This window comes from Cyprinus carpio, chromosome A25 (assembly GCF_018340385.1).
Source record: "Cyprinus carpio isolate SPL01 chromosome A25, ASM1834038v1, whole genome shotgun sequence".
NCBI lineage: Eukaryota > Metazoa > Chordata > Actinopteri > Cypriniformes > Cyprinidae > Cyprinus > Cyprinus carpio.
Genome location: NC_056596.1, coordinates 14,992,860 through 15,020,404, shown reverse-complemented (window position 1 = coordinate 15,020,404; position 27,545 = coordinate 14,992,860). Strand labels below are relative to the sequence as shown.

General features: G+C 39.8%; 1 protein-coding gene across 1 annotated transcript; it reads right to left on the bottom strand.

Moving 5' to 3' along the window:
• LOC109071048 (receptor-type tyrosine-protein phosphatase eta-like) lies at positions 1 to 27,508 on the bottom strand. The gene is made up of 14 exons (XM_042715926.1): positions 26,814 to 27,508; positions 17,671 to 17,919; positions 17,059 to 17,319; positions 16,667 to 16,915; positions 10,945 to 11,193; positions 7,807 to 8,055; positions 7,326 to 7,589; positions 5,097 to 5,357; positions 4,763 to 5,011; positions 4,282 to 4,545; positions 1,650 to 1,910; positions 562 to 816; positions 131 to 236; positions 1 to 25 (listed from the first exon to the last, which is right to left on the bottom strand). The coding sequence occupies exons 1-14, from the start codon at positions 27,046 to 27,048 to the stop codon at positions 1 to 3; spliced, it is 3,177 nt and encodes a 1,058-aa protein (XP_042571860.1). The 5' UTR covers positions 27,049 to 27,508.
• Positions 27,509 to 27,545: the final 37 nt, after the last annotated feature.

Here is a 27,545-nt window from a genome sequence, read left to right as displayed (position 1 = left end):
TCAGGGACATTGTTTTTTGGTTTGTCTGGAACAAAGAGTAATAAAGAATTGTTAATAAAATGAATCTGGATGACTTCATTATCTTGAGCTCTGTCCGATATTTACTTCTCTGATGACACTAGCAACTCACCTTCTTGAATAGAAGAAGAGAATGAGAGTGATGATGGTGAGAAAACAGATCACTGCCAAAACTACACCAACAATCAGCCAAGTGTTAGACTCTGTGTTAGATGGACCTACATGAGAATATGTTAATAAGTGTTATTATTCTATTATTAAACATGTTCCCAATGAAGAAACAGCAGTAATGTGTTCAAAGTTTTTTATAAGAATAAAGACATTGATTGTTATATTAAACCAGATCAGTTAATGAAACAAGATGACATTTTAGTATACACTGAGATGCCTTAAAAAAAACACATGATCTTTTTAAATTTATTTTCTGATGAGGGAGGTTACATTGAAACTCACAACATTATTCTAATATTTGTTGTGTGACCTTTTGATTGTGATCAGATTTGTACAAGTTATTTAGGACAGATATTTTAGAATTTTACATACTGGTAAATTGTGAGATGCAATGAGTTATTCCTTCTGTTGATTCATCTGCTGTCACAGCAGTGATGCAGAATGTGTAATTGACTCCAGCAGTCAGACCAGTGGCGTGATAGGAAGTTTTGATAGTTCTTTCAATCATCCTTTTCTCAGTCCATCCAATTCTAAAAAAATCTCTATTTCCAAATGGTTCATCCCATGTCAGAAACACAGATGATGATGTGAAATTAGTCACTCTGGGATTCCTGATCACATTTGGCTCTGTGTTGGGAAGAGAAAAGTAAATGTGCTGGTGAGAAAGTGGGAATTATAATTACACAATTACAAGGCATGTAGTTTCACTAAAATGTATGAGCATCAAATGTACACTGTGCAATTTTATGTCCAAAAAAGTAAATAGGAGATGCTGACAAGGTATGGTAACATTTTAGTTTAGGGACAAATTCTCACTATTTAACAGTTGCTTATTAACATGCATATTACTAGCTTATTGGCTGATTATTAGTATACATATTAATGCCTTTATTCTGCATGACCATATTTTAGATCTCTTAATCCTACCCCACACCTAAACTTAATAACCACCTTTATAATATTAGCAAGCAGCAAATTAGGAATTTACCTGAGGCAAAAGTCTTTGTTGATAGCGGGAATTGGTCCCTAAACTAAAGTGTGAGCGAACACGTACGTTACAGGAACCTCGCATAAAAACAAATAGATGCTAATAAAAATTTGGTAGCACTTTAGAATAGGGAAAACACATATTCACTATTAATTCAGAGTTTTACCCTAATAAAACTCCTAATTTGCTGCTTTTTAATAGTTAGTAAGGTAGTTGTTAAGTTTATGTATGGGGTGGATTAAGGGATCAAAAAAATATGGTCATGCAGATTAAGGCATTAATATTTGCTTTATAATTACTAATAAAAAACAGCCAACATGGTAGTAAAATTGCTAATAAGCAGCTAGTTAATATTGAGAATTAGTCCTTAAAATAAAGTGTTACTACAATTTTATTATTAGAAAGAAATGGTGGGTCAATTTGTTTAAAAATTCCATTTAGCAAAGAACAGATAATTTATTATTTTACATACTGGTATATTTTGAGATGCAGAAAGTTTCTCCTGTTGATTTATTTCCTGCAACAGCAGTGATGCAGAATGTGTAATTGACTCCAGCAGTGAGATCAGTGAAGTTATAGAAAGTGTTACTAGTTTCTGTTGAATTTCTGTTTGTTTTCTCATAAATCCAATAAATTTGAAAGAAATATCTATTTCCAATTGGTTTATCCCATGTCAGAAACACAGATGAGGTTGTGATGTTGGTCACTGTGAGATTCCTGATCACATTCGGCTCTGTGTGGTGGGGAGAGAAATAAATAATAAGTAGTGGGTAAGGAAATTATACAGTTTTTTGATTATATAAAGATTTTTTTTTTTTCTGTGAGCATAAGATGTTGCTGGTTTCTGCTCAAAGCAGGTGGGTAGTGTGGGTGGATTGGGGAGGCTTGACTCCTCTTAAAGCAGCAGTTCTCAGTTCCAGTCCTCGCGCACCACCCTGCTCTGCAAATTTTGTATGTTTCTCTTATGGCCTCAGACGTTTGTTCTATTTGAACGCAAGTGCTCTGCGAAGTGGACATCACAGGATATGCGCCATGATTCCAGTTTGAAGCAAACAAATATGTTCCATTCAAAGTGCATTGAAGTGTGCGAGAAGTGAATTTAAATTTGTATTTATTTACAGAGGTATATGATGTCACACTTGTCCGTGTGCTCAGGGAGGACGGAGCAATGAACACTGTGTAGGGACCATGTCAATGGGAACACAGTTCATGCACAGAGCTCACTTCTAATGAGCTGATTACTGTATATGAATCAGGTCTGTTAACAGAGAGACATGCAAAATATGCAGAGCTGGGGGGCGCAAGGACTGGAATTGAGAACCGCTGCAGAGCTGGGGGGCGAAAACAACAGTTGGATCCTGCCAGTAAGTCTATTTTGGAACCAGCACTTACTTCCCTGTTTATCCTGAAGTTACTTCCCACCCTTATGCCCACCCCAAAAGACCTGCTTGAGGTAAAACACAGCTATCATCCCCCCTTCTCTGTCCCTGGCCCTCCTACGTACAAGCAATGCTCACCTGAACTGTCTTCTTTCGTTTGTGATGTTGTGATGTCACAAGTCATCTGTTCATTTATGTTCAATGACCCTTATTTAGATATATTCACTGACTGTTGATTTATCTGCTATGTGCTAATTGTAAAAACAAAATCATGCAACGTAGAAATAAATACAGGATGAAATGTGAACTGGTGGGCCAAATTAATGACCAAGAGACTGGCAAAAGGGAAGGCAGTATTTTGATATTTAAGGCCCTATTTTAACGATCCAAACGCAAAGTGTAAAGCGCACGGCGCAGGTGTACTCAGGGCATGTCTAAATCAACTTTTGCTATTTTAACGACGGAAAAAAAAAACGGTTAGTGCGCCCGGGCGCATGGTCTAAACGGGTTGTCCCTATTCTCTTAATGAGTAATGGGTGTTTTTTGGGGGCGTAACGTGCAATAAACCAATCAGAGTCTCACCTTCCATTCCCTTTAAGAGCCACTTGCGCTCGTGCCATGAGGGATTTGCTATTTACACGGCGGAATTTGGCAAGCTCAAAGACAGAACGCGTCTCCGAGATAAAATGGAGCTGCTCATGTGCGAGCAAATAGATAGCCTAATTCTGATACATGCGATGACTATCCATTATGACATGTAGGCATTTTTATATTTAATTAGCCTACAAAAAAATCTTATGCATTGCAATCCTTTAATTTTTTATATTTGGCATGTTTGTGTGCTGCTGTGCATCCTGTGTTTAATAAGCAGGGTTGTACGAGCGTTGTGGACCCACCTGTACTAACACGCTCTTTAAATAACAAAGAAAAAACATTGCGCCAGACTTTAGACCAGGTTTGTGTTGGTCTATGGCGCAGTCTATTTTCAGCTCCTTAAAAATAGCAATGCACCAGCAATGCGCCTGAACACACCAAATAGCAATGCACCAGCAATGCGCCTGAACAAATGGGTGCAAATGCATTTGCTAATTAAACGACGTGGCGCTGGAGGGGAAAATGCGAATGGCGCCGGACTGAAACTAGCAAACACACTTGCGCTGCACCTTGAGTCGCATTGCGCCAGGTGTATGATAGGGCCCTTAATCTGTAACATGAGTTTTGAATGGAGATTTCTAATAAAAACAAAGAGGAGAGCAAATGAGTGGTGCTTGACATAGGAATGACTCTAGTGCTTTTACAAATTACCTGAAAGAAATATTGGTTGATATGTTTTTATTTTTTCTTCCTATTTTGTTTTCAGAGACTGAGTTTTATGTTTATTTTGTTCAGTTGTTCCTGGTGTCTCTTTTCATGGAAGGGTTTTTTTTTTTTGTTGTTTTTTTTTTTTGCTATGTTGTTGTATGCTCTCATTTGTTTCTATAGTTACTTATTTGTTAATTGATTAGTCTTGCTGTTCCTTTTATTTTATTTTTTTCCTGTGTATTTATACCCCCAGTTCTGTTCAGTTCTTTGTATGTTCTCATCTTTGGATTAACAGAGGTACTGCTAGCAACTAGATTGATAATGAAACCCTTTCCTTTCCATGCCTTGAACAGCCACCCATGATAGTCAAGTAGTTTAAATGTGCTTTGTAGTAAGAAACATGTATTTTAGTATTTTGCATACTGGTAATTTGTGAGCTACAGACAGTTTCTCCTTTTGTTGATTTATCTGTAGTAACAGCAGTGATGCAGAATGTGTAATTGACTCCAGCAGTCAGACCAGTGATTTGATAGGAAGTGTTAGTAGTTTCTGTTGAATTTCCACTTGTTTTATCATCAGCCCACTTAAGTTTAAAGAAAGATCTATTTCCGACTGGTTCTTCCCATGTCAGAAACACAGATGCGGTTGTGATGTTGCTCACTGTGAGATTCCTGATAACATCCGGATCTGTGTGGAGAGAGAAGGACAAACCATAAATACTGGTGTGACACGGCGTACAAACATGTAGGACTGAAACAATTATTCATAAAGCATTTGTAGCATTTGTAGGTGCTTAAGATATTGCTGTACAGTTTTCTGCTTAAGGCAAGAAATTATGAGATGGATTCAGGGCTGCAGGTTCAAATGATTCATTCAGATTAAAACATCCAATCAGAGGTCTTACTGGTATACAGTGAAATCTGACTGGCTCTCCCCTTGGTCACATGATCAGCTGCAACTGCAAACACTCTGAATGTGTAGTGCGCTCCAGGAGTCAGATCATTTATCTCAAAGGAGTTGTTTTCAGTAGCCACATTGTTATTTTCATATTCTACATGGTAACGGGAGCTTTGGCCATTTGGTTTAGTCCAGTTTAGTAAGACAGAGGATGTTGTAATATCATTAGCTGTGAGGTTCATTATGACGTCAGGCTCTGTGAGTAAAAATGAAATACATTTAGGGATAAAATTTGAATCCTAAAACTTGTAAAGACTCTTAAGGAAAAGTATAAAACATACTAGTATAATTTGAGGTAACCACTGATCCTCCTTCTGTTGATTTATCTGCTGCAACAGCTGCGATGTTAAATGTGTAATTGACTCCAGCAGTCAGACCAGTGATGTTATACCATGTGTTATTGGTTATTACATGGTTAGATGTTTTTCCATCAGTCCAATTAAGTTTAAAGAAATATCTATTTCCAAATGGTTCTTCCCATATCAGAAACACAGATGATGTTGTGATTTCAGACACTCTGAGATTCCTGATCACATCTGGCTCTGTATGGGGAGAAAAGAGCAATTCATAAATGTTGATTTTTATTTATTTATTTATTAATGTATTCATGTATTTATTTATTTATTTATTTATTTATTTATTTTTTACAATCAGGACACAAGTGAAAAGTAAACACACATGGGGGATATGTGAACTGTTGGGACAGATTAACTTATACTAGACTAGAAAGGGGGGAGGCATCATTCTAATAATGTAATATATGTAGCACAAAACAGATATTTTCTAATTTTACATACTGGTATATTGTAAGATGCAGAAAGTTTCTCCTTCTATTGATTTATCTGCTGCAACAGCAGTGATGCAGAATGTGTAATTGACTCCAGCAGTGAGATCAGTGATGTTGTAGAAAGTGTTACTAGTTTCTGTTGAATTTCTGCTTGTTTTCTCATAAGTCCAATAAATTTGAAAGAAATATCTATTTCCAATTGGTTTATCCCATGCCAGAAACACAGATGAGGTTGTGATGTTGGTCACTGTGAGATTCCTGATCACATCCGGCTCTGTTTGTGTGCGTGTGTGTGTGTGGGGGGGGGGGGGGTGGCTGGTGAGGCTTAATTCCTCTTAAAGCAGCAGTTCTCAATTCCAGTCCTTGCGCACCCCTGCTCTGCAAAATTTTGTATGTTTCTCTTATGGCTTCAGACGTTTGTTCTATTTGAACGTAAGTGCCCTGCGAAGTGGACATCACAGAATATTCTGCCATGATTCCATTTTGAAGCAAACAATATGTTCCATTCAAAGTGCATTGAAGTGTGCGAGACGTGAATTTAAATTGTATTTATTTACAGAGGTATATGATGTCACACTTGTCCGTGTGCTCAGGGAGGACGGAGCAATGAACACTGTGTAGGGACCATGTCAATGGTAACACAGATCAGGCACGGAGCTCACTTCTAATGAGCTGATTATCTGAATTAGGTGTGTTAACAGAGAGACATGCAAAATATGTAGAGCTGGGGGGCGCAAGGACTGGAATTGTGAACCGCTGGCTTAAAGGCTATCAAAACAACAGTCGGGGCCTGCCACTAAGTCCATTTTGGAACCAGCACTTACTTCCCTGTTTGTCCTGAAGTTACTTCCCACCCTAATGCCCACCCCAAAAGATCTGCTTCAGGTAAACACTGCTATCATTCCCCTTCTCTGTCCCTGGCCCTCCTACGTACAAGCAATGCTCACCTGAACTATTTTCTTTTTGTTTGTGATATTGTGATGTCACAAGTCATCTGTTCATTTATGTTCAATGACCCTTATTTTGATATATTCACTGAATGTTGATTTATCTGCTATGTCCTAATTAAAAAAAAAAAAAAAAAAAAAAAAAAATTATTGTAACGTAGAAATAAATATAGGACGAAATGTGAAGTGGTGGGCCAAATGAATGACCAAGAGCCTGGCAAGAGGGAAGGCAGTATTTTGATATTTAATCTGTAATATGAGTTTTGAATGGAGATTTCTAATAAAAACAAAGAGGAGAGCAAATGAGTGCTGCTTGACATAGGAATAACTCTAGTGCTTTTACAAATTTCCTGAAAGAAATATTGGTTGATATGTTTTTATTTTTTCTTCCTATTTGGTTTTCAGAGACTGAGTTTTCTGTTTATTTTGTTCAGTTGTTCCTGGTGTCTCTTTTCATGAAAGATTTTTTTTTTTTTTTTTTTTTTTTTGCTATGTTGTTGTATGCTCTCATTTGTTTCTATGGTTACTTATTTGTTTATTGATTAGTCTTGCTGTTCCCTGTATTTTTTTTTTATTTTATTTTTTTCTGTGTATTTATACCCCAGTTCTGTTCAGTTCTTTGTATGTTCTCATATTTGGTTTAACAGAGGTACTGCTAGCAACTAGATTGATAATGAAACCCTTTCCTTTCCATGCCTTGAACAGCCACCCATGATAGTCAAGTAGTTTAAATGTGCTTTGTAGTAAGAAAACATGTATTTTAGAATTTTGCATACTGGTAATTTGTGAGCTACAGACAGTTTCTCCTTTTGTTGATTTATCTGCAGTAACAGCAGTGATGCAGAATGTGTAATTGACTCCAGCAGTCAGACCAGTGATTTGATACGAAGTGTCAGTAGTTTCTGTTGAATTTCCACTTGTTTTATCATCAGCCCACTTAAGTTTAAAGAAAGATCTATTTCCGGCTGGTTCTTCCCATGTCAGAAACACAGATGAGGTTGTGATGTTGCTCACTGTGAGATTCCTGATAACATCCGGATCTGTGTGGAGAGAGAAGGACAAATCATAAATACTGGTGTGACACGGCGTACAAACATGTAGGACTGAAACAATTATTCATAAAGCATTTGTAGCATTTTTAGGTGCTTAAGTTATTGCTGTACAGTTTTCTGCTTAAGGCAAGAAATTATGAGATGGATTCAGGGCTGAAGGTTCAAATGATTCATTCAGATTAAAACATCCAATCAGAGGTCTTACTGGTATACAGTGAAATCTGACTGGCTCTCCCCTCAGTCACATGATCAGCTGCAACTGCAAACACTCTGAATGTGTAGTGCACTCCTGGAGTCAGATCATTTATCTCAAAAGAGTTGTTTTCAGTAGCCACATTGTTATTTTCATATTCTACATGGTAACGGGAGCTTTGGCCATTTGGTTTAGTCCAGTTTAGTAAGACAGAGGATGTTGTAATATCATTAGCTGTGAGGTTCATTATGACGTCAGGCTCTGTGAGTAAAAATGAAAGACATTTAGGGATAAAATTTGAATCCTAAAACTGGTAAAGACTCTTAAGGAAAAGTATAAAAACATACTAGTATAATTTGAGGTAACCACTGATCCTCCTTCTGTTGATTTATCTGCTGCAACAGCTGCGATGTTAAATGTGTAATTGACTCCAGCAGTCAGACCAGTGATGTTATACCATGTGTTATTGGTTATTACATGGTTAGATGTTTTTCCATCAGTCCAATTAAGTTTAAAGAAATATCTATTTCCAAATGGTTCTTCCCATATCAGAAACACAGATGATGTTGTGATTTCAGACACTTTGAGATTCCTGATCACATCTGGCTCTGTATGGGGAGAAAAGAGCAATTCATATATGTTGATTTTTATTTATTGATTTATTCATGTATTCATGTATTCATTTATTCATTTATTTATTTTTTACAATCAGGACACAAGTGAAAAGTAAACACACATGGGGGATATGTGAACTGTTGGGACAGATTAACTTATACTAGACTAGAAAGGGGGGAGGCATCATTCTAATAATGTACTATATGTAGCACAAAAACAGATCTTTTCTAATTTTACATACTGGTATATTGTAAGATGCAGAAAGTTTCTCCTTCTATTGATTTATCTGCTGCAACAATAGTGATGCAGAATGTGTAATTGACTCCAGCAGTGAGATCAGTGATGTTGTAGAAAGTGTTACTAGTTTCTGTTAAATTTCTGTTTGTTTTCTCATAAGTCCAATAAATTTGAAAGAAATATCTATTTCCAACTGGTTTATCCCATGCCAGAAACACAGATGAGGTTGTGATGTTGGTCACTGTGAGATTCCTGATCACATCCGGCTCTGTGTGGTGGGGACAGAAATAAATAATAAGTAGTGGTAAGGAAATTATACAGTTTTGATTATATAAAGAATTTTTTTTCTGTGAGCATAAGATGTTGCTGGTTTCTACTCAAAGCAGGGGGCTGGTGTGGTTGGATTGGGGAGGCTTGATTCCTCTTAAAGCAGCAGTTCTCAATTCCAGTCCTCGCGCACCCCTGCTCTGCAAATTTTGTATGTTTCTCTTATGGCTTCAGACGTTTGTTCTATTTGAACGTAAGTGCCCTGCGAAGTGGACATCACAGAATATTCTGCGCATGATTCCAGTTCGAAGCGAACATTTATGTTCCATTCAAAGTGCATTGAAGTGTGCGAGACGTGAATTTATATTGTATTTATTTACAGAGGTATATGATGTCACACTTGTTCCGTGTGCTCAGGGAGGACGGAGCAATGAACACTGTGTAGGGACCATGTCAATGGGAACACAGATCATGCACGGAGCTCACTTCTAACAAGCGGATTATCTGAATTAGGTGTGTTAACAGAGAGACATGCAAAATATGCAGAGCTGGGGGGCGCAAGGACTGGAATTGTGAACCGCTGGCTTAAAGGGTATCAAAACAACAGTCGGGGCCTGCCACTAAGTCCATTTTGGAACCAGCACTTACTTCCCTGTTTGTCCTGAAGTTACTTCCCACCCTAATGCCCACCCCAAAAGATCTGCTTCAGGTAAACACTGCTATCATTCCCCTTCTCTGTCCCTGGCCCTCCTACGTACAAGCAATGCTCACCTGAACTGTCTTCTTTCGTTTGTGATATTGTGATGTCACAAGTCATCTGTTCATTTATGTTCAATGACCCTTATTTTGATATATTCACTGACTGTTGATTTATCTGCTATGTCCTAATTGTAAAAAAAAAAAATAAAAAAAAAAAAAAAAATCATGTAACGTAGAAATAAATATAGGACGAAATGTGAAGTGGTGGGCCAAATGAATGACCAAGAGCCTGGCAAGAGGGAAGGCAGTTTTTTGATATTTTATCTGTAACATGAGTTTTGAATGGGGATTTCTTATAAAAACAAAGAGGAGAGCAAATGAGTGCTGCTTGACATAGGAATAACTCTAGTGCTTTTACAAATTTCCTGAAAGAAATATTGGTTGATAAGTTTTTTTTTTTTCTTCCTATTTTGTTTTCAGAGACTGAGTTTTCTGTTTATTTTGTTCAGTTGTTCCTGGTGTCTCTTTTCATGAAAGATTTTTTTTTTTTTTTTTTTTTTTTTGCTATGTTGTTGTATGCTCTCATTTGTTTCTATGGTTACTTATTTGTTTATTGATTAGTCTTGCTGTTCCCTGTATTTTTTATTTTATTTTATTTTTTCTGTGTATTTATACCCCCAGTTCTGTTCAGTTCTTTGTATGTTCTCATATTTGGTTTAACAGAGGTACTGTTAGCAACTAGATTGATAATGAAACCCTTTCCTTTCCATGCCTTGAACAGCCACCCATGAGAGTCAAGTAGTTTAAATGTGCTTTGTAGTAAGAAACATGTATTTTAGAATTTTGCATACTGGTAATTTGTGAGCTACAGACAGTTTTCTCCTTTTGTTGATTTATCTGCAGTAACAGCAGTGATGCAGAATGTGTAATTGACTCCAGCAGTCAGACCAGTGATTTGATACGAAGTGTCAGTAGTTTCTGTTGAATTTCCACTTGTTTTATCATCAGCCCACTTAAGTTTAAAGAAAGATCTATTTCCGACTGGTTCTTCCCATGTCAGAAACACAGATGTGGTTGTGATATTGCTCACTATGAGATTCCTGATAACATCCGGATCTGTGTGGAGAGAAAGGACAAATCATAAATACTGGTGTGAAACGGCGTACAAACATGTAGGACTGAAACAATTATTCATAAATCATTTCTAGCATTTGTAGGTGCTTAAGATATTGCTGTACAGTTTTCTGCTTAAGGCAAGAAATTATGAGATGGATTCAGGGCTGAAGGTTCAAATTATTCATTCAGATTAAAACATCCAATCAGAGGTCTTACTGGTATACAGTGAAATCTGACTGGCTCTCCCCTCGGTCACATGATCAGCTGCAACTGCAAACACTCTGAATGTGTAGTGCGCTCCAGGAGTCAGATGATTTATCTCAAAAGAGTTGTTTTCAGTAGCCACATTGTTATTTTCATATTCTACATGGTAACGGGAGCTTTGGCCATTTGGTTTAGTCCAGTTTAGTAAGACAGAGGATGTTGTAATATCATTAGCTGTGAGGTTCATTATGACGTCAGGCTCTGTGAGTAAAAATGAAAGACATTTAGGGATAAAAATTTGAATCCTAAAACTTGTAAAGACTCTTAAGGAAAAGTATAAAACATACTAGTATAGTTTGAGGTAACCACTGATTCTCCTTCTGTTGATTTATCTGCTGCAACAGCTGTGATGATAAATGTGTAATTGACTCCAGCAGTCAGACCAATGATGTTATACCATGTGTTATTGGTTATTACATGGTTAGATGTTTTCTCATCAGTCCAATTAAGTTTAAAGGAATATCTATTTCCAAATGGTTCTTCCCATATCAGAAACACAGATGTTGTTGTGATTTCAGTCACTTTGAGATTCCTGATCATATCTGGCTCTGTATGGGGGAGAAAAGAGCAATTCATAAATGTTGATTTTTATTTATCTATTTATTCATTTTTATTATTTTTTTTTTTTTTTTTACAATCAGGACACAAGTGAAAAGTAAACACACATGGGGGATATGTGAACTGTTAGGACAGATTAACTTATACTAGACTAGAAAGGGGGGGAGGCATCATTCTAATACTGTACTATATGTAGCACAAAACAGATCTTTTCTAATTTTACATACTGGTATATTGTAAGATGCAGAAAGTTTCTCCTTCTATTGATTTATCTGCTGCAACAGCAGTGATGCAGAATGTGTAATTGACTCCAGCAGTGAGATCAGTGATGTTGTAGAAAGTGTTACTAGTTTCTGTTAAATTTCTGTTTGTTTTCTCATAAGTCCAATAAATTTGAAAGAAATATCTATTTCCAATTGGTTTATCCCATGTCAGAAACACAGATGAGGTTGTGATGTGTTGGTCACTGTGAGATTCCTGATCACATCCGGCTCTGTGTGGTGTGGGGAGAGAAATAAATAATAAGTAGTGGTAAGGAAATTATACAGTTTTGATTATATAAAGAATTTTTTTTCTGTGAGCATAAGATGTTGCTGGTTTATACTCAAAGCAGGTGGGTAGTGTGGGTGGATTGGGGAGGCTTGATTCCTCTTAAAGCAGCAGTTCTCAGTTCCAGTCCTCGCGCACCCCTGCTCTGCAAATTTTGAATGTTTCTCTTATGGCTTCAGACGTTTGTTCTTTTTGAAAGTAAGTGCCCTGCGAAGTGGACATCACAGAATATTCTGCCATGATTCCAGTTCGATGCAAACTAATATGTTCCATTCAAAGTGCATTGAAGTGTCCGAGACGTTAATTTAAATTATATTTATTTACAGAGGTATATGATGTCACACTTGTCCGTGTGCTCAGGGAGGACGGAGCAATGAACACTATGTAGGGACCATGTCAATGGGAACACAGTTCAGGCACAGAGCTCACTTCTAACGAGCTGATTATCTGAATTAGGTGTGTTAACAGAGAGACATGCAAAATATGCAGAGCTGGGGGGGCGCAAGGACTGGAATTGAGAACCGCTGGCTTAAAGGCTATCAAAACAACAGTCAGGGCCTGACACTAAGTCCATTTTGGAACCAGCACTTACTTCCCTGTTTGTCCTGAAGTTACTTCCCACCCTTATGCCCACCCCAAAAGACCTGCTTGAGGTAAACACAGCTATCATTCCCTTTCTCTGTCCCTGGCCCTCCTACGTACAAGCAATGCTCACCTGAACTGTCTTCTTTCGTTTGTGATATTGTGATGTCACAAGTCATCTGTTTATTTATGTTCAATTACCCTTATTTTGATATATTCACTGACTGTTGATTTATCTGCTATGTGCTAATTGTAAAAAAAAAAAAATAATTATGTAAGGTAGAAATAAATATAGGACGAAATGTGAAGTGGTGGGCCAAATGAATGACCAAGAGACTGGCAAGAGGGAAGGCAGTTTTTTGATATTTTATCTGTAACATGAGTTTTGAATGGGGGATTTCTTATAAAAACAAGCATTAAAATGTGACTTCTGAAAACTTACTGTAGAGAAGATTTAAATATATATGAAAGGCATCAGTCAATATGAATATCCAGCTAGGGGAATACATACATTTAAGTGGAAAACATACTAGTATATTTAGAAGTAACTACTGATTCTCCTTCTGTTGATCTATTTATTAGACTTATTTATTTATTAAAAGTGGAGATAAACAAGTAAGACTGATACAATTTGGAATTCGCAAAGCATTTGTAGGTGCTTAAGATGTTGCTGTACATGTACCTATCGAAGGATAACTCTCATTGCGTCGGCTTAGACAACCTATGGGGAAAAGCCCTGTTTTACTCTGGTACTGAAGCCTAATTTGTTCACATTTGTGTAGCTGCACAAACCTATGGTGCTCTAGCCTGCCAGAATGGGCGGGGCCACCTAGCTATACAAGCTGGCACAGAGCGCCATTTCATCAGAATCTTCTCCTTCAGCGATTCTGCGTCAAAGCTGAAGCCTGGGCTTCAACAGTGCCCCCAGATGGCTAGGAAGTACCCCTGCCCAACGCACCTTGCATAGTACTGGATCCAGAGCCTCAAAAGCCGTCCTGATCTGCATGCAGAGAGGAAGAGGAGAGGGCCAAAGAAAGAAAGAAAGAAATCTTGCAATCAATCCCCACCTCTTTGAACACTTCTGAGTGGTGGAGGACTTTGAACAGGGCACATCCTGCAAGTTTAATGTGTGCCCAAACAAACTACCGCTGTGATAAGGGACCCACATACATTAAAGTGCATTTCTCCTCTCCCTGCAGTCACAAATATTAGTTCCGCCCCTTTGTGCAGCGAAATGCCATTAAAGGATTAGTTCACCCAAAAATTAAAATTAGGCTGCATTTCACTCACGCCTGAGGCATCCTATGTGTATAGTCGGAGTTATACAAAAAACTGCCCTGATCTTTCAAGCTCTATCACTGCGGTCAGCGGGTTTTGTATTGCTTCAGTCCAAAAGACGTAAAATAAAAAGCGCCCTTCCTAAAAACAAGTGTCTCACTAGGCTTCGGGGAGTGAAAAAAGGCCTTCTGTAGCGAATCGATGCGCTTTTGTAAGAAAAATATCCATATTCAAAATGTAATAATCACTTCAATCTAGATTGCGCTCACTGTTGTAAACAGAAGTAGTTCCGGGGAATTACGTATTCAATAATGGGCTCAGACCAGTACTCGATCTCAGACATCTCAACCGTGCCCACATTCAACAGCCATTCAGAATGTTAACGTTGAAACAGATCCTTGCGCAAATACGCCCCGGTGACTGGTTTCTGTCTGTGGATCTGAAAGATGCTTACTTTCCCATCCCAATAGCTCTTCGTTACAGACCGTTCTTGAGATTCACTTTTGAGGGAGTGCCCTATCTGTACACGGCCCTTCCTTTTGGACTGTCTCTGGCCCCTCACACTTTTACGAAATGCATAGACGCAGCTCTTTTCCCCCTGAGGCAGATGAGAATCCGCATTTTGAACTGTCTTGATGACTGGCTAGTTCTAGCCAAATCAGAATGGGGAACATACTACTCGCAGGTCGTTGTTGCTCGACCTCCTAGATTGTCTTGGGTTGAAAATCAACTCAGTCAAGAGTTTTCTGACTCCCAGACAGCGAGTGACCTTTCTGGGGACAGTCATAAACTCAGTGCAAATGAGAGCTTGGGGACTCCACATCCCCTCAGAGTATTTCAGAAGATGCTCAGTCTCATGGCAGTTGCCTCCTCAGTTATTTCCTTAGGCCTGCTACACATGCGGCCTCTCCAGTATTGGGTCGAAATGATGACTGTTTGTCTGGCGCTGAAATCTTTCCTGCCAGCCTTGAAGGAGCACCACGTCTTAGTCCACTCGGACAACATGAAAATTGGTAGCCTATATCAACCACCAAGGAGGCCTCAGATCATGTTCCCTTTAGAGGATGACACAATGTTTCCTGCTTTGGGCACAGAGAAAACTCCTCTCACTACAAGGGGTTCATGTGTCAGGCAGACTGAAACTGGGAGCAGATATGTTATCCAGAGGCAAAGTAGCTCCAGGGAATGGAGACTAGATCCCCAGACAGTTCAGATGATTTGGTCAGTTTTCGGCAGAGTTTGACCTTTTCACCTCCAAAGACAACTGTCACTGCCCAATCTGTTTCTCGAGACAACAGGATCTGGCCCATGATTGGCCCAACACCCGTTTGTATTGCTTCTCTCCGATCACTCTGCTACCTCAGGTTATCAGGCGAGTCAGGGAAACAAAATGCTCTCTTCTGCTTGTGGCCCCTCTCTGGAGGAACCAGGTCTGGTTCCCAGAGATGATCCAGCTGCTGTCTGCAGCCCCCGGTCAATACCACTGAGGAGAGACCTTCTCTCACAAGCAAAGGGCAGAATTTGGCACCCCCAGCAAGAGCAGTCGAGCCTTCATGTCTGGCCCCTCGATGGTAGTTTGGTCAGCTACCCATGAGAGTCACTAACACCATTCTAGAGGCCAGAGCTCAATCTACAAGACATCTCTATGCCCTTAAGTGGCCAGTCTTCAGTGACTGCTGGTCAGCACAAAGCCAGGACCCGATTTCATGTGACATGTCCCACGTGCTAACCTTTCTGCTAGAGTTGTTGGATAAGAATTGCACCCCATCCACACTCAAAGTCTACGTGGTAGCCATCGCAGCGAGTCATTCGCTCGTGGCTGGCTGGATAGTTGGCAGAATCGACTTGGTCATTAAGGTCCTTAGAGGCGCTTGGAAATTAAACCCTCCTCTTCCTAGGGCCAACATGGGACTTGTCTTTAGTCCTAATGGCCCTTTAAGGAGCCTACTTTTGAGCTGCTTCAAACAGCCGGCTTACGGGTCATGTCGCTCAAAACCACTCTGCTCTTGGCCCTAGCATCTGTCAAGCTGGTAGGTGACTTGGAAGCCCTGTCTGTCTGCACTTCCTGTCTTTGAGTTTGGACCCAACGACTGTTAAGTTTCCCTGTTAGCCCTGCCCTTGATGGATGGCGAGCCGGGTCCCAATCTATTGCGGGTGTACTCAGGCTGTAAGTTTAGCACTCTAAGTCATTTAGACAAAAGGAGCAGCTCTAAGGGTGCATTGAAAGCAGCTCTAAATAGCTGCCGGTTACAAAGCAAAGATTATCTCACTGGATAGTAGATGCTATAGCCCTGGCTTATGCCCTAGCTGGCTTGCGATGCCACCAGAGGAATGGCCTTCTCCTGGGCTTTGTCCAGTGTAACTAGCCTTGCTAAAAGCTGCAGACGAATCGATGACTGTCTCTTCAGTCAAGTGATTGATAAAATGGCGCTCTGAGTCAGCTTATATAGCATTCTGGTGGGCTAGAGCGCCATTAGTTTATGCAGCTACACAAACGTGAACAAATCAGGCTTCAGTACCAGAGTAAAACAGGATTTCTCCCCATAGGTTGTCTAAGAAGATTCAACGATCATTCCCTTATTTTAGGAAACCAAGGTTACGTTAGTAACTGGAGCATTTTCTACTCAAGGCAAGAAATAATGAGATGGATAGAGGGCTGAAGGTTCAAATGATTAATTCAGATTAAACATCCAATCAGAGGTCTTACTGGTATACAGTGAAATCTGACTGGCTCTCCCCTCGGTCACATGATCAGCTGCAACTGCAAACACTCTGAATGTGTACGGCGCTCCAGGAGTCAGATGATTTATCTCAATGGAGTTGGTTTCAGTAGTCACATTGTTATTTTCGTATTCTACAAGGTAACGGGAGCTTTGCCCATTTGGTTCAGTCCAATTTAGTAAGACAGAGGATGTTGTAATATAATGAGCTGTGAGGTTCATTATGACATCAGGCTCTGTGAGTAAAAATGACAGAGATTTAGGGATTAAAATCTGAATCCTGAAAACTTAATGTAGTGAAGATTTAAAAATCTGAAAGGCATCAGTCAATATGAATACCCAGCTAGGGGAATCAGGAAAAACTTAAGTGAAAACATACTAGTATATTTAGAGGTAACCACTGATTCTCCTTCTGTTGATTTATCTGCCGCAAAAGCTGTGATGAAAAATGTGTAATGGACTCCAGGACTCAGATCCGTGATGTTATACCATGTGTTATTGGTGGTTACATGATCAGATGTTTTCTCATCAGTCCAATTAATTTGAAAGAAATCTCTATTTCCAGCTGATTCTTCCCATGCCAGATACACAGATGATGTTGTGAATTCAGACACGCTGAGATTCCTGATCACATCTGGCTCTGTGTGGGAAGAGAAGGACAAATCGTTAATGCTGGTGAGAAGTCAAGTCAAGTCACCTTTATTTGTATAGCACTTTAAACAATACTGGTTGTGTCAAAATAGCTTTACAATGTTAAACAGTAATATAGTTTGTCAATAATGCAAGAAAACAACAACTGTCATTTTTTCAGCTAAAGTCACAAGTGGAGATAAACAAGAAAAACTGATTCAATTAGGAACGTGTAAAGCATTTGTTGGTGCTTAAGATGTTGCTGTACAATTTTCTGCTTGAATCAAGAAATTATGAGATGGATTGAGGGCTGAAGGTTCAAATGATTAATTCAGATTAAACATCCAATCAGAGGTCTTACTGGTATACACTGAAATCTGACTGGCTCTCCCCTCGGTCACATGATCAGCTGCAACTGCAAACACTCTGAATGTGTACGGCGCTCCAGGAGTCAGATGATTTATCTCAATGGAGTTGTTTTCAGTAGTCACATTGTTATTTTCACATTCTACACGGTAACGGGAGCTTTGCCCGTTTGGTTCAGTCCAGTTTAGTAAGACAGAGGATGTTGTAATATCATTAGCTGTGAGGTTCATAATGATGTCAGGCTCTGTGAGTAAAAATGATATACATTTAGGCATTAAAATGTGACTTCTGAAAACTTACTGTAGAGAAGATTTAAATATATATGAAAGGCATCAGTCAATATGAATATCCAGCTAGGGGAATACATACATTTAAGTGGAAAATATACTAGTATATTTAGAAGTAACTACTGATTCTCCTTCTGTTGATCTATTTATTAGACTTATTTATTTATTAAAAGTGGAGATAAACAAGTAAGACTGATACAATTTGGAATTCGCAAAGCATTTGTAGGTGCTTAAGATGTTGCTGTACATGTACCTATCGAAGGATAACTCTCATTGCGTCGGCTTAGACAACCTATGGGGAAAAGCCCTGTTTTACTCTGGTACTGAAGCCTAATTTGTTCACATTTGTGTAGCTGCACAAACCTATGGTGCTCTAGCCTGCCAGAACGGGCGGGGCCACCTATCTATACAAGCTGGCACAGAGCGCCATTTCATCAGAATCTTCTCCTTCAGCGATTCTGCGTCAAAAGCGAGATTTTTTTAGTTTATTGTTTCTCAGAGATGGCTAGGAAGTACCCCTGCCCAACGCACCTTGCATAGTACTGGATCCAGAGCGTCAAAAGCCGTCCTGATCTGCATGCAGAGAGGAAGAGGAGAGGGCCAAAGAAAGAAAGAAAGAGAATCTTGCAATCAATCCCCACCTCTTTGAACACTTCTGAGTGGTGGAGGACTTTGAACAGGGCACATCCTGCAAGTTTAATGTGTGCCCAAACAAACTACCACTGTGATAAGGGACCCACATACATTAAAGTGCAGTTCTCCTCTCCCTGCAGTCACAAATATCAGTTCTGCCCCTTCGTGCAGCAAACAGCCATTAAAGGATTAGTTCACCCAAAAATTAAAATTAGGCTGCATTTCACTCACGCCTGAGGCATCCTAGGTGTATATGACTTTCTTCGTTCAGACGAATCCAGTCGGAGTTATACAAAAAACTGCCCTGATCTTTCAAGCTCTATCACTGCGGTCAGCGGGTTTTGTATTGCTTCAGTCCAAAAGATGTAAAATAAAAAGCGCCCTTCCTAAAAACAAGTGTCTCACTAGGCTTCGGGGAGTGAAAAAAGGCCTTCTGTAGCGAATCGATGCGCTTTTGTAAGAAAAATATCCATATTCAAAATGTAATAATCACTTCAATCTAGCTTGCGCTCACTGTTGTAAACAGAAGTAGTTCTGGGGAATTACGTATTCAATAATGGGCTCAGACCAGTACTCGATCTCAGACATCTGAACCGTGCCCACATGCAACAGCCATTCAGAATGTTAACACTGAAACAGATCTTTGCGCAAATACGCCCCGGTGACTGGTTTCTGTCTGTGGATCTGAAAGATGCTTGCTTTCCCATCCCAATAGCTCTTCGTTACAGGCCGTTCTTGAGATTCACTTTTGAGGGAGTGCCCTATCTGTACACGGCCCTTCCTTTTGGACTGTCTCTGGCCCCTCACACTTTTACGAAATGCATAGACGCAGCTCTTTTCCCCCTGAGGCAGATGAGAATCCGCATTTTGAACTGTCTTGATGACTGGCTAGTTCTAGCCAAATCAGAATGGGAACATACTACTCGCAGGTCGTTGTTGCTCGACCTCCTAGATTGTCTTGGGTTGAAAATCAACTCAGTCAAGAGTTTTCTGACTCCCAGACAGCGAGTGACCTTTCTGGGGACAGTCATAAACTCAGTGCAAATGAGAGCTTGGGGACTTCACATCCCCTCAGAGTATTTCAGAAGATGCTCAGTCTCATGGCAGTTGCCTCCTCAGTTATTTCCTTAGGCCTGCTACACATGCGGCCTCTCCAGTATTGGGTCGAAATGATGACTGTTTGTCTGGCGCTGAAATCTTTTCTGCCAGCCTTGAAGGAGCACCACGTCTTAGTCCACTCGGACAACATGAAAATTGGTAGCCTATATCAACCACCAAGGAGGCCTCAGATCATGTTCCCTTTAGAGGATGACACACTGTTTCCTGCTTTGGGCACAGAGAAAACTCCTCTCACTACAAGGGGTTCATGTGTCAGGCAGACTGAAACTGGGAGCAGATATGTTATCCAGAGGCAAAGTAGCTCCAGGGAATGGAGACTAGATCCCCAGACAGTTCAGATGATTTGGTCAGTTTTCGGCAGAGTTTGACCTTTTCACCTCCAAAGACAACTGTCACTGCCCAATCTGTTTCTCGAGACAACAGGATCTGGCCCATGATTGGCCCAACACCCGTTTGTATTGCTTCCCTCCGATCACTCTGCTACCTCAGGTTATCAGGCGAGTCAGGGAAACAAAATGCTCTCTTCTGCTTGTGGCCCCTCTCTGGAGGAACCAGGTCTGGTTCCCAGAGATGATCCAGCTGCTGTCTGCAGCCCCCGGTCTATACCACTGAGGAGAGACCTTCTCTCACAAGCAAAGGGCAGAATTTGGCACTCCCAGCAAGAGCAGTCGAGCCTTCATGTCTGGCCCCTCGATGGTAGTTTGGTCAGCTACCCATGAGAGTCACTAACACCATTCTAGAGGCCAGAGCTCAATCTACAAGACATCTCTATGCCCTTAAGTGGCCAGTCTTCAGTGACTGCTGGTCAGCACAAAGCCAGGACCCGATTTCATGTGACATGTCCCACGTGCTAACCTTTCTGCTAGAGTTGTTGGATAAGAATTGCACCCCATCCACACTCAAAGTCTATGTGGCAGCCATCGCAGCGATTCATTCGCTCGTGGCTGGCTGGATAGTTGGCAGAATCGACTTGGTCATTAAGGTCCTTAGAGGCGCTTGGAAATTAAACCCTCCTCCTCTTCCTAGGGCCAACATGCGACTTGTCTTTCGTCCTAATGGCCCTTTAAGGAGCCTACTTTTGAGCTGCTTCAAACAGCCGGCTTACGGGTCATGTCGCTCAAAACCACTCTGCTCTTGGCCCTAGCATCTGTCAAGCTGGTAGGTGACTTGGAAGCCCTGTCTGTCTGCACTTCCTGTCTTGAGTTTGGACCCAACGACTGTTAAGTTTCCCTGTTAGCCCTGCCCTTGATGGATGGCGAGCTGGGTCCCAATCTATTGCGGGTGTACTCAGGCTGTAAGTTTAGCACTCTAAGTCATTTAGACAAAAGGAGCATCCCAAAAATCCATTTTAAGAATATTCTTATCTTTTTTCTTAAGATTGTTCTTAAGACAAAATCTAAGAAGAATTCAAATTCTTGAAAATCATCGTAAATAACTTCTTTAGTTTAGGACAACCCTAGACTTGTCTTAAATCCCAAACAGTAAGAATTATTTAATTAATTTATTGGGTTATTTAAAATTAATTGTTATATTTAAGCATTACAACAACAGTTACATATAATACACAGTAGGACTAGGGATGTGCACAAGTTTTCTGAAGTGATCGATGACTGTTAATGTAAACACGATCAGTCATTATGATTAGCCTATGTGTGACGCTACTTTTTGCTGACTTCAAAACTCAGTCAAGTCAAGTCAAGTCATCTTTATTTATATAGCGCTTTAAAAAAAAAGATTGTGTCAAAGTAACTGAACAACATTAATTAGGAAAACAGTGTGTCAATAATGCAAAATGACAGTTAAAGGCAGTTCATCATCGAATTCAGTGATGTCATTCATCTCAGTTCAGTTTAAATAGTATCTGTGCAATAATTTGCAGTCAAGTCAATGATATTGCTGTAAATGAAGTGTCCCCAACTAAGCAAGCCAGAGGTGACAGCGGTAAGGAACCAAAACTCCATCGGTGACAGAATAGAGAAAAAACCTTGGGAGAAACCAGGCTCAGTCAGAGGACCAGTTCACCTCTGGCCAGACGAAACCAGCAGTTCAATTCCAGGTTGCAGCAAAGTCAGATTGTGCAGAAGAGTCATCTGTTTCCTGTGGTCTTGTCCCGGTGGTTGTCTGAGACAAGGTCTTTACAGGGGATCTGTCTCTGCAGCTCATCTAGTTGTCCTGGTCTCCGCTGTCTTTCAGGGCTGTAGAGGTCCTTTCTAGGTGCTGATCCACCACCTGGGCTGGATACGTACTGGATCTGGGTAAATGAAGTGACCCTCTGATCTAGATACAGACTGGTTCTGGTGGCTACGGTGACCTCGGTATAAGAGAGAAACAGACTAATATTAGCGTAGATGTCATTTTTCTAACGATGTAGCAAGTACATCGGGTGTTATGGGAAGTGTTCCCGGTTCCGGTTTACCTAATTAAAGTAGCCTTAAAATCCTTTAACGGATTTGGATATTAGAAGCGTATTAGTGCGTTATGTGTAAGCCAGGATAGGTCTTTAATCTAGATTTAAACTGCAAGAGTGTGTCTGCCTCCCGAACAATGTTAGGTAGGTTATTCCAGAGTTTAGGCGCTGAATAGGAGAAGGTTCTGCCGCCCGCAGTTGATTTTGATATTCTAGGTATTATCAAATTGCCTGAGTTTTGAGAATGCAGCGGACATGGAGGACTATAATGTAACAAGAGCTCGTTCAAATACTGAGGTGCTAAACCATTCAGGGCTTTATAAGTAATAAGCAAGATTTTAAAATCTATACGATGTTTGATAGGGAGCCAGTGCAGTGCAGTTCACTTCCATTAATGCCAACAAAGTTTTCTAGTTTTTCTAGTTAACAAGTTTATACACTTTTCCCTCTCCTATAGTAGAGAATGATTGGAACTGTTCCTCAAGGGATCTATAGCGCACTGTCTGATGCGATACTGTAGCTGACGGCTGCATGGTTACAATTTTATCTCTAATAGTATCGATCTTAGAAGAAAAGTAGTTCATAAAGTCATTACTGCTGTGATGTTGGGAAATCTCAACACTTGTTGATGCTTTATTTTTCGTTAATTTAGCCACTGTATTGAATAAATACCTGGGGTTATGTTTGTTTTCTTCTAAAAGAGATGAAAAGTAATCAGATCTAGCAGTTTTTAATGCTTTTCTGTAGGATAGGTTACTTTTCTGCCAAGCAATACGAAATACCTCTAGTTTTGTTTTCCTCCAGCTGCACTCCATTTTCCGGGCTGCTCTTATTAGGGTGCGAGTGTGCTCATTATACCATGGTGTCAGACCATTTTCCTTAACCTTCCTTAAGCGTTAAGGAGCAACTGTATTTAAAATGCTAGAAAAGAGAGAGTCCATAGTTTGTGTTACATCATCAAGTTGTTCTGAGGTTTTGGATATGCTAAGGAATTGGGATACATCAGGAAGATTACTTACAAAGCGATCTTTTGTGGTAGAAGTGATGGTTCTACCATACTTGTAACAAGAAGTAGAATTAACCGTTTTAGCTATATGAAGTTTGCACAAAACTAAATAATGATCTGAGATATCATCGCTTGGCTGCATAATTTCAACACCATCAACATCAAATTGATTTCGACAATAAGCAGGTCCTGATACATGTTGTCTAACCCCAATAGAGTTCACAATGTCTATAAATGCTGATCCCAATGCATCTTTTTCATTATCAACATGGATATTAAAATCACCAACAATTAATACTTTATCTGCAGCCAGCATTAACTCGGATGTAAAATCAGCAAACTCTTTAATAAAGTCTGTATGGTGCCCTGGTGGCCTGTACATCGGATGTAAAATCAGCAAACTCTTTAATAAAGTCTGTATGGTGGTGTTTCTCTGGATAATGTTATATGAAGCACTATTACTTCAAACGAGTTATACTTGAAGCCCGCCCTCTGAGAAATACTGAAAACATTGTTATAAACTGAAGCAACACCTCCCTCTTTACCTTTTGGACGTGGGTCATTTTTATAACAGTAATATTGGGGGGTAGTCTCATTTAAAATAATATAATCATCAGGTTTAAGCCAGGTTTCTGTCAAACAGAGCACATCTAGATTATGATCAGTGATCATATCATTTACCAAAAGTGCTTTCGTAATAAGGGACCTGATATTCAGTAAGCCAAGCTTTATCATTTGTTTATCCTTATTGCATCTGTTTTTTATTTGTTGAACCTCAATTAAATTGTTACTCTTAAATTGGTTTGGACGTTTTTTGTATTTTGTAGTTCAGGGAACAGACACAGTCTCTATAGTGTGATATCTAGGTGAAAGAGTCTCTATGTGCTGAGAATTAACTAACTTCTGTGATGTGAGGTGGCTAGCAGACGGTCGGTTTAGCTAGTCTGTATGCTTCCTGACTTCGGCCCCAGTTAGTCAAGTACAAACTCTAAGACTATGTGCCATATTTCTAGAGAGAAGAGTGGCACCACCCCAGGAGGGATGAAGACCATCTCTTTTCAACAGGTCAGGTCTGCCCCAAAAGCTCGTCCAATTGTCTATGAAACCTATGTTATTCTGCGGGCACCACGTAGATATCCAGCCACTGAGTGATGACAATCTGCTATGCATCTCATCACCACGGTAATAATAGAGTATGTTACAGTGTCTGACATCATACTTGCAAGTTCACACCTCTTTAATGTTATTTTTAGTGATCTCCGACTGGCGAAGCTGAACATCATTAGCGCCGGCGTGAATAACAATCTTACTGTATTTACGTTTAGCATTATCCAGCACTTTTAAATTTGCCAAGATGTCAGGCTCTCTGGCTCCTGGTAAACATTGGACTATGGTGGCTGGTGTCTCTATTTTCACATTCCGTACAATATCGCCAATAACTAGAGCACTTTCATCAGGTTTCTCAGTGGGTGCGTCACTGAGTGGGGAGAACCTGTTTAATGTTTTGATCGGAACAGAAGAGCAGTGTTTTGACCCGTGACTTTTATTGATTTGACCCGTCACAGTCACCCAGTTGCCCTGCTGCAGAGGTGCTGTTACAGGAACCAAACAATGTACAGGACTCCTTGAGCTAGTTGCATCCAAATCCGTATCTAGAGCCCTCACATTCTTACTGTCCTCAATTAAAGTTTGGATGCTTGTCTCTAATTCTAAAATCTTCTCTGTCAACCTAACTATTTCCCTGCATTTATCACATGTGAATCCCTCGTCGCCAACAGAGAGAGAAAAACTATATATGTGGCAAGCGGTGCAAATAACAATAGCAGGAGAAGCCATTATTCACCGTGCTTGAAGAAAAATTCTTACCACAGTTGTTTGATGAACTTGTGAAAAACCGGAGTGTGAGAGGAGAGGAGAGGAGAGGAGAGGAGAGGAGAGGAGAGGAGAGGAGAGGAGAGGAGAGGAGAGGAGAAAAGAGGAGAAAAGAAAAGAAAAGAAAAAAGAAAAGAAAACAGTGATAGGCACGAATGGAAATGCTAATGACAAGCTAACGAATGCTAACGCGATGCAAGAGCGCTGCTCTCGCGGATTTAGAATAAAAGCAAACGATCAAATTAATCAGATTAGATTGATAGATAATATCAGAAATATGGTGGGAATTAAGTTTTATTTTATCACTTTAAATATCAGAGAGTGATAGCAAGATAGACGTTTTATAGAAAAACAAAGCTACACGGAGCAACTACATGATCGGTAGCAACTCTAAAACGAGTCAGATAGGGAGCTTTAATTGATTGCTTTTAATTTTAGCTTATAAATACGGCATAATCTTTGGGAGTATTCAGCGCATATGAATGCACAGGATGCATTTGCTGTAGAAGCGCGGACACACATACCGGAAGCGTTCACTCAGAACACAGCACAAAATTGTATGAAACATATCGTTGCAGTTTGAGACAGGCTATTTTTAAAGTAACTGTTCAAAAACACGCCGCATTAAAAGCGTGAACCTGAGTGCTAGTCAAACTCACGACGAAAATAGTGTGCATACTTATTATGATAATATTTTTATACAGTCTATGGGTAATCTGCAGGAAGCGCAAAAAGACAATAGTGTGATTTTATCAGTGCGTCATGTATTCATTCAGATAATGGCTGATGTTTTCTTCTTTAGAAAAAAATTAAGATTTTCTTAAGAATATATTTGAGAACTTAAGAATTTTTCAAGAATTGCACTTAAGAACATTCTTACGAATTTCGTGGAATTTATCTTAAGAAAGTTCTTAAGTTATTTCTTAAGAAGATTTTTGTGAATCCGGCCCCTACTGTCTGAGAAGGTTATCTGTTTGTGCACTTCACATGTGTGCGTGCGCGGTGCGCACAGAAACACTTGATCACAGCGCGTGAGTAAGTTACCGCATTGAGATGTCTTGGGCTTAAATGGCTTAAAATTACTTTAGTGTTTCAACTGACAAGACTTAAAATGCGTGAGAATGAAAAACTTTCTTAAGGAAGCAGCACTGGCCTGATCGTTAAGATAGTTTTGGGGGGCTAAGATGACAGATGGGGGGCTGAAACCCATCTAAAAAGGGTTTAGAACCGCCCCTGGTATAGCATGCGGAATTATACTGAAACATAAATGTATAACCAGTTTACCTGATTCAGTGCGATGGCTGAGCGTGTTTCTGAGATAATAACATGCCTATCCATGGTTGGATTTCCGACACGGCTAACCGTAAATCATCTTACACTGTCAATAAGCATGACTGATACTCGAGCCAACTCTGCTCTGTGTCGACTAGCATGGGAGTCAGATTGCCCCTTAGTGGATGGCTAAAGATTTGCTAAATTATATTCATAAATCCTCAAGGGAATGTCTCTGAATTAACTGATGCTCGCGCCCCACCACCTTGACAGGTGCCGGCGCCCCCCTGGGTTGAAAAATAGTGCCATTGGTTTATGCAGCTACACAAACATGAACAAATCAGGTTTCAGTACAAGAGTAAAACAGGAGTTTTCCCCATAGGTCATCTAAGAAGACGCAACGCTCATCCCCTTATCTCGGGGAACCGAGGGCACGTTAGTAATTCGAGCATTTTCTACCCAATGCAAGAAATTTTAATATGGTTTCAGGGCTGAAGGTTAAAAAAATTAATACAAATTAAACATTAAATCAGGGGTCTTACTGGTAAACAGAGAAATCTGACTGGCTCTCCCCTCGGTCACATGATCAGCTGCAACTGCAAACACTCTGAATGTGTACTGCACTCCAGGAGCTAGATCATTTATCTCGATGGAGGTGTTTTCAGTATTCACACTGTTATTTTCAAATTCTACATGGTAACGGGAGCTTTGCCCGTTTGGTTCAGTCCAGTTTAGTAAGACAGAGGATGTTGTAATATCAACAGCTGTGATGTTCATAATGACGTCAGGCTCTGTGAGTAAAAGAGGTACGGAGTGCCACACATGACATACAAGAAAAAATTAATAAATCTTGGGCATGATTTATTCATTTGTTACCTCAATTTACTACATTGTGCGCACAATTTATTAATTAGTTTCCTTATATTACTAGATTGTGCATACAATTTAATAATTTGTTACCTTGTTTTAAGTAAATTGTACACTCTATATAATAATTTGTGCCCTTGTTCTAGGTAAATCGTGTGCACATTTAAATCATTACCTTCTAACAGGTGCTGGTGCTTAATTCATCTTCATTAGGCTACATATCGAAAGGCTTTTGCAAATGTCTCTATAACTAATTCTCAACTCAAAATAAAACATAATTAAAGTGTCTCTGTCCATAACATAACTTGACATAACATAGCAGCAACATGTTTATGAGAATGCATACGCGTACAGGAAGTACAACTAATTATTATTTTGTGCGCACAATTTACCTAGAATGAAGGCAC